The 12,445-nt window shown below is 45.7% G+C and overlaps 1 protein-coding gene across 1 annotated transcript in view; it reads right to left on the reverse strand.

Annotated features, from left to right (window-relative positions):
- Positions 1-7,639, reverse strand: part of Akap12 (A-kinase anchoring protein 12) — an 89,049-nt gene extending 81,410 nt beyond the window's left edge. Inside the window, exon 1 of the mRNA XM_047558077.1 lies at positions 7,329-7,639. Within this exon, the coding sequence (XP_047414033.1) occupies positions 7,329-7,490 (162 nt within the window). The 5' untranslated portion in view covers positions 7,491-7,639. The remainder of the gene's footprint in view (positions 1-7,328) is intronic.
- Positions 7,640-12,445: the final 4,806 nt, after the last annotated feature.

Here is a 12,445-nt window from a genome sequence, read left to right on the forward strand (position 1 = left end):
CACCACTCCACAGTTTGCAGAGGGGACACATAACAAACAGAAGAGGGGCCAGTGAGCTGTAGTGGTCTCTGCTTCTTCCATCTCGGCTCATTTCCTTTACAAATCAAAAACAAAACTGACATTTCAAACCAGGATTAAGGGTAGGCAGAACAAAATGTTTTAAAAACATCTCTCAGAGAAACCCTAAAGAAGACAAAAATCTTTCAACTTGAATGAATACTTGTACTAAGAGAAGCTTACCAGTGCCTGGGAAAGACTGATTTCCAGTGCTGTGAACACCTACGTTTTTCTGGGAAAACACATTTATTCTAGTTAACAGAGACAGGCTGTTTCTTATGAGAATATAAAAGGAAGCTAGGCCCGGCACCACAGCACACGCCTATAATCCCAGCTACTAGGGAGGCTGAGGCAGGAGGATTTTAAATGCAAGGTCAGCCTGGGAAATTGGGGGAGACCCTGTCTCAAAATAATTCTTTTTCAGTTGCCCAGAACTCAAATTTGTGATCCTCCTGTCTCAACCTCCCAGGGAGCTAGGGTTATAGGTGTGGGCCACTGTACTCAACTTTAGTGAAAAAAAAAAAAAAATTATATATATATATATATATATAATTTATATATATATATAATTTATATATATATATATAATTTTTATAAATATATATATAATTTTGTACCAAGGATTGAACCCAGGGGCACTTAACCACTGAGCCATATCCCTAGACCTTTTTTATATTTTATTTAGAGACAGGGTCTCACTGAATTGCTTAGAGTATCACTAAGTTTCTAAGGCTGACTTTGAATTTGCGATCCTCCGGCCTCAGCCTCCAAAGCTGCTGAGATTATACTAGTGCACCATCAAGCCCAGCCTCAAAATGAAATTTTTAAAAAGGGCTGGGCTGTAGCTCAGCGGTAAAGTGCCTCTGAGCTGGATACCCAACATCAGAAAATAAAACAGAAAGTAAACATTAAATGAATCTTCTTATACAATGACTTTACTTTTTATTTTTTAATTGACATATCAATCAGTGATTAGGTGAAATTTATTAAATTATTAATGACCCTTCTATTAGATATATTAATGAATAAGAAATTAAAGGATTTTATAGGTACAAAATCTTACCCTTACATTCTCTAATGTGGTTCAAATTTACAGGAAAATAGCCTGAGATCCAAATAGACAAGTCAAATAATTACAATCATGGATTTTGAAAGAATCTGAAAATAAGAATATGTAGTAATAGGATTCGGTGCTTTCCCTCCCCCAGCTCTCTGCATATTTTTCTATTTTATTATTTTAAAATGAAGCATATTCTAAATTGTAATTTGTGTTAGGTTAGAAGAGAACTAAGAGGTTCAAGGAAATTTAGTTTTGATTGTTTCAAGAGATAAAAGTACAGACCATATTTTTCTCAGCACGCTGAATGCTATACATTCGAATTTCTCACTGCATGAATGACTACTGCTTACACCATTATAAAGGTCAAGGATAAGCACCATTTAGCTTGATTTTTTTCTTGCATTGGTGTTCTTGAACCACTGCATGTTTCAAAGCTGATGAAGAAAAATAAAAAGAAAAGCAATTCCATAGTATCTTTTGAAACAAAGTGTGTGTGTGTGTGTGTGTGTGTGTGTGGTACTGGGGATTGAACCCAGGGCCTCCAACATTCTGAGCACAGGCTGTACTACTGAGCTGTACCCTCAGCCCCTGAAACAAGACATCTTATTTCCATTTTGTTAAGGGTCCTACAAAATATCAAACTAGGATAATCTTATAATATCAGTAAGTAAGTAATGAAAGCATAGAGATTACTCCATACCAGGGCTTGGGGTGTAGGACAGTGGGTAGCGCGTTTGCCTAGCATGTAGTGAGGCCCAGAGTTCAAACCCCAGTACAGCAAAAAAATAAAATAAATTAAGAAAGAAAGAAAGAAAAGGAGAAAAAAAAAAATCCTGATGCCAAATGGATGCACACGGGAGGGAATTATTTCAAGTGGAAACTGCGACCTTCTCACACATCTTCCAACTGAAAAGCTGCAGTGGACCAGAGGGCAGGTCCTGCAACCCCCTCAGGATCCCTACCTGTTACAAGGTATAGGAGGAGGTTGTTGAGCTCCTTACCCTGAGCCCCAGGGACCAAACCAAAATGGAGACACTCTTGCTCAAGTTCCAGGCAGCCAAGATAAAACTAAGCTGTTTCTCTGACCTTCCCAGAAATATGACAACAGCTAAATCCACAAACAGGCCAGTCTGGGTGGACATAAATCAGTCCCTCTGCAATCACCTTCACAAGAAGAGTAACTGAAATCAACCAGTCCTTTCTGTCGTCTCTGGTTCCCTGAGCCCTTTCCTGTATGTGAAGCCAGCTCCTCAGCTGAGCTACTGGCACGCTCATTCTGTCTTAGAGAAGAGGGCGTTGCTGATTCTGGAGTCACAGATGAATGCCGACTAAAGCTGGGTGCAGGGAGGTGCACCTGGAGTTCCAGCCACTGGGGCCGTGAGGCAGGAGGATGGCTTGAGCCAAGACCAGCTTGAAAAACACAGTGAGAGCCATCAGAGAAAGAAAAAGCCAATTAAGATCTTAAACTAGACTGGATATAGCTCAGTAGTCGAACTAGGCCCTGGGCTAGGTAGTAGATCCTGGGTTCAATCCCCAGTACCACAAACAGAAAGATCTTTAAGGTGCCCACCTGTAATCCCAGCAACTCCAGGAGGCTAAGGAAGGAGGATCACAAGCTGAAGGCCAGCCTCAGCAATTTCGTGAGTCCCTAAGCAACTTAGTGAGACTCTGTCTCAAAATAAAAAACAAAAAGGGTTGGAGATGTGGCTCAGGGATTAAACCATCCCTGGGTTTAACCCCCTGCAAACCAGCTGCCGTAACACTGGAAAAAAAAAAAAAAAAAAAAAAAAAAAAAAAAAAAAAACTTCAATTAAATTTGTTGTAATTGTTTTTTGAGGTTCTGGGAACTGAACCCAGAGGCGCTCTGCCACTGAACTACAGCCTCAGTTGACACCCCTCCCCTGCCTTTTTCTTCTTCTTAATTTTATCCTGAGACAAAAGTCTTGCTAAATTGCCCAGACTGGTCTCAAACTTGCAATCCTCCTCCCTCAGCCTCCAGAGTCTCTGGGATGATGAGAGCGCACCATTGTGCACCACCACACTCTGCTTGTGATTCTGTCTTGACACTACTAAACGACCATTTTCACACCCACATCTCCAACTTGCGGTCTCTGTTCTAATCAGAAGGCAGTATGCTTTTTTACTCTGGGGAAAACCTGATGATGGGCAGGTCACCTTGTACATAAAAATTCCTTACATTCTAGTGATCATCATGTAAAACTGGTGACTTGGTCACATTAAGGCGAGTCTCACCCTCCACTCCCTCTTTGTAAACACAGGGCCAGTGGAAGCGTCACACTAGCAGAGGCTGAGGCGTGGGGGGGGGGGGGGGCACTGAAGGACAGTGGTGGCCTGATTGTCTGTTTTAATGCAGACACATCCTTTAATCTAAATCAGACAATGGATTTTTCTGTTTGTCTAGATGGGCGCAGTGGCACACCTACAAGTCCAGGGACTGAAGAGGCTGAGGAAGGAGGATTGCAAGCTTGAGTCCAGCCTCAGCAATTTAGAGAGACCCTCTCTGAAAAATAAATAAGAAGGGCAGGGAAAGCAGCCCAGTGGCTGAGCTGCCCTGGGATCAATCCCCAGTATCGCAGAAACACACAAACAAATAAATAAAAACAGACAAAAGAAGCATGCAGTGGGACTGTTTTTTTCTGGTCCCCAGCAGTCGTTAAAACGGTTGAGTCTCAAAATTAAACCTGGCAAAAAACTGGTCCAGTCATTTTCCCCCAGAATTTACATACGAAGTTGGTAAAAGATTAGAAGACTCCTTTCATTTTATTAAAATGCACCGCAGATAAAGCCTAGACTTCTGCAGTGCATTTAAATGTTAAGTTTGAAGGATGAAAAGCCTACCTCTCCATTTGACCAATATCAGGAGAATTCAGCTAACATAATATCTTTTGAAATAAGGGCATGCACTTAGTAACTGGCAACTAAAATTAGCAGAAAAGGGTCTGGAAGTGTGACTCAGTGGTAGAGAGTGTGCTTAGCATCATGGCAGAGAACCTGGGTTACATGTCCAGCACCCAGATAGATAAATAAACAAACAAATAAATAAATAAATAATAAATAAGTAAAATTAGCAGAGAAAAAGGAAAGTAAACTATATTTGTCAAACAGACAACATATAACAACGTAAGTATTAGATAGAATAAAAATCTGCTAAAAACCTTTAATTAATGATCAGCAGTCTATCCAAGAAAGAAAAACAATGTACTATAGACTAAACCTCCCCCATATGTCCATAGACCCATCAAGCAAGTTCAAGGTGTGATCTGTAACTCAGGGGCTATGGTCTGACCTGAGCCATTTTTAATATATATTTGCCTATATGAGATTAAAGTCCTTCCAAACTGCACACTAACGAGCCAGAAAACAGAAAGCAGAGTATCCAAAGCTGAGTTTTTTGCCAAAATTATTCACTTGAACAGATATGCCTGACACAGTCACCAAGATAAGACCCATAATGACAATGAGAGGGTCAAAGGGTAAATTATAGAAAAAGTGGATAGGCCAAGGTCTTCCCCACCAGATGGTCTCCAGCAAAACCAGAGGGCCAACGTCACCCCTCCTTTCCACACATACTGAAAGCTTCCTACCTGCCAGGCAGCGAGCCACGCACGTGAGCCGTGTGAGCAAACCCCGCTGTGTTCCTGCCGCTCAGAACAGTCAGGACTCCTTTGAGTTACAGTCACTAGACCCACAACGGTGGAACTGTTGGGAAGGAGGGTCCAAGGTGCCGTGGGAGCCCGGAGTGGCAGAGACCACTCAAAGGTCAAGAATAGGAGGCTGCAGGTGGGGTGGGGACAAGAGTATGTATGCTGAGTCATTCTTAATTCTGGAGTCCTTTTGAAAAGACTTAGGTCTTTAAAACCTGAGTAATAAATTCTGCTAGTTGAAATGAAAAACTGCATATATATACTCTAAGGATACATGTAAGTGTATCGATTTGCCTCCAAATTGATAACTGGGAAGCATGCCAACAAGTTCAATGTTACCGTGGATGTCATTTAAGTAATCTTTTAAAGGAGATTGCTTGGATGTTTCAAGATGGTGGTTGACTACAGCAGAGAACAATAAGGTTATGGAAAAATGAAGAAAAGGAGAATGGAAAGAATATTTTAAAGTAAGCAAATATGAGTTGGGTATTGCAGCACAGGCCTGTAATTCCAGCAACCCAGGAGGCTGAAGCAGGAGGACTGCAAATTTGAGGCCAGTCTTAGCAATTTACTGAGGCCCTGTTTCAAAATAAAAATGAGCTGAAGGTGTAGCTCAGTGACAGAGCACCCCTGGGTTCAATTTCCAATACCGTAAAAATAAATAAATAAAAATAAACACAAGCTTATAGGGAAAAGTTTCCATGTTTCAATGCAAACAGTTAATAAGACCTGAGGAGTACAAACATCAAAGGAAAAATGTTCCCTGATTCCAAGTTTTTAGCTATTATACTTCAAAATCACCTGCATGGCAGACTCTAAACTGGAGTCATTTTGGCAGTAATTGGCATCAAAACATGAGGGACAGGTATTAAAATGTGACTTAGACCTCAAAAGGATAATTCCTTGGGCCAGAGCATAAGCACCTATTAGAAAATCTATGAATCAGAGGTTTCTAGGACCACAGATTTTACAAGTAGGTATGAGTTGAAGACTGGAGGTAAATAAAGCTGGGTGTGGTGGTGCACACCTATAATCCCAGCAACTCTGGAGCCTAAGGCAGGAGGATCCAAGTTCCGGGCCAGCCTCAGCAATTTAGAAAGCCCTTGTCTCAAAAAATAAAAAGGACTGGGGGTATAGCTCAGTGGTAAAGCACCCTGGATTGAATCCAGTACCAAAAAAACAATGTTTAAAGGCTGTTGTTTTTCTATTATTAAGAGCAGTCTTTTTTTCTAGGTGTGGTGAGGCCTATAATCAGCAACTGGGGAGGCTGAGGCACAGGGAATCACAAATTCGAGACCAGTTAGGCAATCTAGCAACCCCCAGTCTCAGGATTAAAAAGATCAGTCTCTCAGCCCAGACTAGGTCAGGTAATGAGGTCATAGTTCTGTGAAATCTACCTAGATCTCAGGTTTTTTTCTCACCTTATTTTTTGCGGGGAGATGGTAATTGGGAAGCCCATGCACCCAGTCTCGTGCATGCTGGGCTAGCTTCCTACAACTGAACTACACCCAGTACCCCTGCCATCACTCTTAAAGGTCCTCATTACTCTGTCCTCAAACCCAACACATGGGTTGTTTTTAATAGTATGAAGTATGGTTATCCGCATCTTTCCACAAGGATATCACAAAACGGGTTGGGTTTGCTAAAGAACACATGTATTCTAGAAGACAGGTCTCAAATGCAACAACCAGAACGAGGCACAATCTGGGCGGCTGTGCTGGCCCAGATGAAATATTCCAGCCGTGAATCCTGAAGGCCACAAAATGCAGTATTTCCAGGAGTATCTAGCACTGCCTTCAGAGCAAAGAGTCAGGGTCTGCTCCTTTACGCCTTAGACCGCATCCTTGGCGAACTTCAAACTACTCCTTCAGCAGTTCTGCCCAACAGGGTCCCCCAGGCAGTGAACCGAGCGAAAGCGAGGACAGGGCGCCGGCTGGCTTGCGAAACCTGTCATCCCTCTCAGAAAGGCTGCATCTGCCCAGGTTTTCTCCGGCTCGGCTCGGAGGCAGCTGCACCCTAGGCTCTGCATCAGAAAGCGACATCTGCTCCCGCCGCTGCCGCAGGAGCGCTGGGTACCAAACCCTGGGACTCCGGCGCAGCGGGTGTCAAGGGCTGCGCCGGCGGAAACCCGAGGATGGCGGCGCGCTGGGCTCCCGCGCCGACCCGGCCCCATGGCTGACCTCCGCCGGGAGCTCCCGGTGCCCGGCGGCGGCCGGGTCTCCACGGCTGCCCCGCAGCCCATCAAGCTCGGCGGAACGGCTCCCACCGGAAGAGCGGAGAAAGGCTCGGGAGCGGCGGGCGGGGGGCGGATTTTATTACTGCGGATGGCGCAGTCGCCTCCCCGAGGGACCCACGACAAAGATGCCAGTCCCGCCGCGCTGCTGCTGCCCTGGCCCCGCCCCGGCGCGGAGACCCCGGGAAGCCCAGCAAGAGGGCTTCGCGCGGCTGAGTAGCAGAGGGGCTGCACCGACCGAAGTTCTCCCCGGCGGAAACGAGGGACCCCTGCGTCCCGCCTCCCCGGGGCAGGTGGCCCCGCGCGCCCGTACCTTGGTGGCGGGCTCCGTGGCGAGGATGGTGCGGTCCTCCGAGGGCTCCGGAGCCGCCTCCGCCGCGGGGCCGCCGCTGCTGGGCTCGGGCTCGGCCGGCGTGTCGCTCCCCTCCTGCGGCTGCTCGGGGCTCCGCTGCTCCGTGGAGCTGCCGGCACCCATGGCTCCGCGGCTCTCCCGCGCCCGGCCGCCGGGTAACGCCTTCCCGAAAGCGCAGGGCGGCGGGCAGCCCGAGAAGACGTGTGCCCGCAGGGTCCCGAGAGCGCCTTCCCTCCGCGGTCCTGCTGCGGACGCGCCCCGACTGAGAATGAAGGAGCCGCGCTCCCGGCAAACTCCTTAAAAGAAAAAAAAAAAAAAAAGCCACCTCTTCGCCTCCTCCCCCCGCCTTGTTTTTCCCTCGCTTCATCACATGAGCGCAGCCCCAGACACGCCTTGCAGCATCTCCCCCCGGGCTGCTAGGACCAGAGGCGCGGCCAGACGCCACCCAGGGCCAGGCTCGCGGCCAGCACGGCCCCCAGGGCGCCTCCCCTTCCTATCAGGGGCAGAGAGCTGCGGGGACGACCCAGGCCGCAGAAGGTGAGGGGACAGCAAGAAAGGGGGAGCCGAAAGCTTCCCGGGGGCATGGAGGTAACTGGGTTTTATTCAGTGATTGATAACCCAGAGCAGGAGCCTCTGCAGTCGTGCCTTGCCACTCGCCCACGGCGCCAGATCCTCCTTTGCTTTCCTTCAGCTCGTGTTTGATTCTAAACATTTGTTCCTGCCTCCTCCCCATTAGCAGGATAAAGGCAAACGCTCCTGCTCCCCTCCGGAGCCTGACCATATTAGGGCAGCTCACGTGGCAGGAGCCGAGAACTGAGAGGTTAACGCAGTCAGGCCATGGATGAGGTGGGCCAAGAGGCCCCTCGCTGCCCCATCGTCCCCAGCCGGTGATGTCAGCTGATGCCGTCAGCAGCACCCGATGCCCTCCTTCCTCAGGGAACATGGGGGGAAATGAGCCTGTTACTGGAAACGTGCCTGTCCTCTTTTGACGGCCTGATGCTAGAGGCCACTTGTCTCCTGTGATGCTGAAACATGATGGCCTAGGTCGCTTCCTTGGCCATCAATGTTCTCGAAATATGAAGAATGGAGCCTGTCATCCCAGCAACTGAGGAGGCTGAGAAGGGAGATCACAAGTTGGAGGCCAGCCTGAGCAATCAGGCAAGACCCTGTCTCAAAATAAAGAAAACAAAAAGGCCTGGAGATGTAGCTCGTGGTTAAGTGGTAGGACAAGGCCAGGTTCAGCTCCCAGTACCAACTAAAAAAAGAAGAGAAACCCTATCAGCCTGAGCAGTATGCATTTTTTTCCTTCCTCCCCTTAAATACAATATTTATTATGTGAACATAGCAGGCAGTCAATAAATACTTGAACTACAGTACATTTTTAGCTGGATTATTTGGCACATAAGCATGAAGGTGCTGGGGCTGAAAGCCAAAATGACCCCAGTTGTCACTGAGTTCCTCAATTCTCACAAATAGTTGTACCCTCCATCAAATGAAGAAGCTTGGGCTTAGTGGTAAAGTGTACATCAGCCTCTCATGTAGGATGCCTAGGGTTAGATCCTCAGCACCCAAAGAGAAAAGAAGAGAAATGAAAGGAGGAGAATCTTGCCTGGCACAGTGGTACATACCTGTAGTCCCAGAGGCTCTGGAGAATGAGGCCGAAGGATGCAGGTTCAAGGCCTCAGCAATTTAGCAAGACCTTGTCTTAAAATAAAAACTATGAAAGGCTTGGATATAACTCAGTGATAGGGCACCCCTGGGTTCAATCCCCAGTACCACAAAAAATAAAGAAAAAACTTTTAGAACATCAGTACTGGATGCCGATAAATAAATTCCCCACCCCCTGATTTAGTATAAGTTGGTACTGACTTGATGTAAACAGTAGTTCATGAGTAGGATACTTTGTGCCTAATTAATTAGGAGTAGTAGATTGACACCAGGAGTTAGTCATCCAGTGTAAAATTTTTTTGATTAATCAGTTTATTTGAAGATGTGCACAAAGGCCAATTTCTCTAGAATTTATCTCTTTAGAAACAGATGCAAGATGCCCGGTCTTGGGAACTTAAAAGCACCCACCTCAACTGAAACTTTGACCACGTAGGAAACACTAGAGTTCTCATTCTGTACCAGGCACAAAGCACTTTGCCTATGTAATCACATATAATCCTTACAATAACTCCATGATGTGGATGCTTTCGTTCTCCTTTTGCCAATGGGGCGGGAGAAGGGAGTAGACAGAGAAATTAAATGACGTGCCCAAGGGACCAGAGCTGTAGATAGAAGAGCAAGGAGTTCAACTGGCATGCGACTTCAAAGTCCACACTTGATCACGGCACGACACTCACCCCCCTTGCATTTGAAGCTTCTTCTCAGGAACGTGGCTGGCAAGTGACATTTGGACCTTGCTTAGGATGATAAGAGCTTTAACATACTGTTAAAGCCTGTCTGAGCGCTGGGGGTGTAGCTGAGCACAGAGCACATGCGTATGTGGGAGATACCAGGTTCCATCCCTCGCACCAAAGAAAAAGAAAAGAAAAGACTGTTTGAGAACAACTAAAGTCAGCATATTTGAAAATGTATCAGTAGGTAGTACAAATATTATCAAAACTTTCCCATTCTGTGAGATTATACTTATTTGATTCTTGGAAAATTCTTGACAAAGCTTTTCATATTCATTAGCCTTTAAATATTCAGAAAAGATTACAAGGTCACAGGTTTTTGTTTTTTTGTTTTTTTTGGGGTGGGGTTTTTATTGTAAACAAATGGGATACATGTTGTTTCTCTGTCTGTACATGGCGTAAAGGCATACCATTTGTGTAATCATAAATTTACATAGGGTAATGCTGTTTGATTCATTCTGTTATTTTTTCCCTTCCCCCCAGGTTTTTGTTTTGTTTTGTTTTGTTTTTCTGGTACTGGGGAGTGAACCCAGGGTCACTTTACCACTGAGCTATATTCCCAGTCCTTTTTATGTTTTATTTTGAGACAGAACCTCACTAAGATGCTTACGGTCTCACTAAATTGCCCAGGCTGGCCTCAAACTTGTGATCCTCCTGGCTCAGCCTCCCAAACTGCCGAGATTACAGGTGACATCATGGTGCCTGGCTAGGCCAAAAGATTTCAAGTATACAACCCGCATGCTGAGGAAGACATCTTCCGCGTCTGCTCAGATTGGCAGTTGCTTGCTTTATCTGTTTTCCAGACAATGAAAAATGTTCCTATTGTCATTTTTAAAAGAAAAGTGTATTTTTAAGGGGCTGGAAATGGAACTCAATGGCAGAGTACTTGCCTATCTTGCTTGATACCACGGGTTCAAGCCCAAGCACATTGAAAAGAAAAAAAAAAAGGTCTTTAAGAGATGTGCATGTTTGGTATTCTGTATTCTGCCTGAGCGACTCAGGGATAAGAGAATATTAAGACCAACGGGCTCCTTCGTATATTCACACAGCATAAACATAACTACGTTTTCTGGACTAACCAAGGAATCCTTTCCCTCTTACTTACAAACAAGAGAGTTACTCTCCTCTCCCCACTTTTTTCTTCTTTTCTTTCTTAGTTTTGCAGTGCCAGACGATCAAATCCATGGCCTCAAGCATTGTTAGGCCAACCCTCTCCCACAGAGCTACACTCTCAACCCCAGGAGTTACTCTTTCTTGAGATTATGTTGTTCATTATTCTTAGAAATGAGATATCCCAACCTTTTGGATATGCTGCTTGGTCCTTCAGAATGTTACAGAATCGGCTGGACTCTGTGGCAGGTCTGTAATCCCAGTTACTCAGGAGGCTGAGGCAAGAGGATCTCCAGTTTAAGGCCAGTCTCAGCCATTTGGCAAGACCCTGTCTCAAAATATAGAAATAAAAAGGACTGGGGATGTAGCTCAGTGGTAGAGTGCCCCTGGGTTTAATTCCCAGTACCCCCCCCCCCCAGAAAATAAAAAGTTACAAAGTCACCCATTCATTGATTCATCCTTCCGACATCCGTTTAGAGCGCCTATTAGGTACCAAGCGCGGAGTTACTTCTCTACTTCCCACTCAAGTCTCTAATTCCAGTCGCCAATTCCAGTGGTCTTTTCTGGATTTGGAGGTGCGTTCGGGATTGCTCTGCCTGGCCTGGGCGGTAGAGGGGTGGGGCAGGCAGTTGGTTTCTTGTTTTCCACTCAGTCTGGCTGTTGGCACCCTGATTGCACACCAGCAGCCCTGATACTCTCCACACTGCAGGATGCAGGTGTCTTCCCACAGCCTCTCCCAGGGGGCAGGCAGCGGTCCAGTTGTGTCCCTGAGAGGACTAATTCTCTCATAAAAGCAGGTGGAGAGTTCTCAAAAACAAGCACACGTCGACGGTGCCGCATGCTGAACCTGGCTTCTCAAGCTTACTCCTCCAGAAAGACGGGTCACAGGAGACTTAGCAAGAACACTAGTTCACAGTTGAGAATACCATGCTTGCACCCAAACATTTTTATTTTTTTTAAATTATTTGATACTGAGGATTAAACCCACGGGTGCTTGCTTTACCATTAAGTCACATCTCCAGCCGTTTTTTGTTGTTGTTGTTGTTGTTGTTGTTTTTAAAGACAGGGTCTCTCTATTGCCCAGGATGGCCTCGAACTTTTGAATATCCTGCCTCAGCCTTCCATGTTGCTGGGATGACAGATGTGTCATTGAGCCAGACCCCAAACATCTTCAAACACAATATGAAAGGAATTTAATGGGTACCATGCTATTGTTCAATAGGAGAAAGTTCTGGTGTTCTTTGGTGCGCTAGACTAACAACAATACATTATCTCAAAAAACAAGAGAGAGGTGGGCACAGTGGTGCACACCTGTAATCCCAGCAGCTCTGGAGGCTGAGGCAGGAGGATCTCAAGTTCAAAGCCGGCCTCAGCAATTTAGCAAGGTCCTAAGCATCTTAGCGAGACCATGTCTCAAAATAAAAAAAAATAAAAAGGACTGGGGATGTGGCTCAGTGCTTAAGCTCAGTGCTTTAAGCATCCCTGGGTTCAATACCAAATAATAATAATAATAATAAAATAAAAGAGAAATTTGAATGTATTCACCATAAAGAAATGATAAAAGTTTAC

This window comes from Sciurus carolinensis, chromosome 7 (assembly GCF_902686445.1).
Source record: "Sciurus carolinensis chromosome 7, mSciCar1.2, whole genome shotgun sequence".
NCBI classification, from domain to species: domain Eukaryota; kingdom Metazoa; phylum Chordata; class Mammalia; order Rodentia; family Sciuridae; genus Sciurus; species Sciurus carolinensis.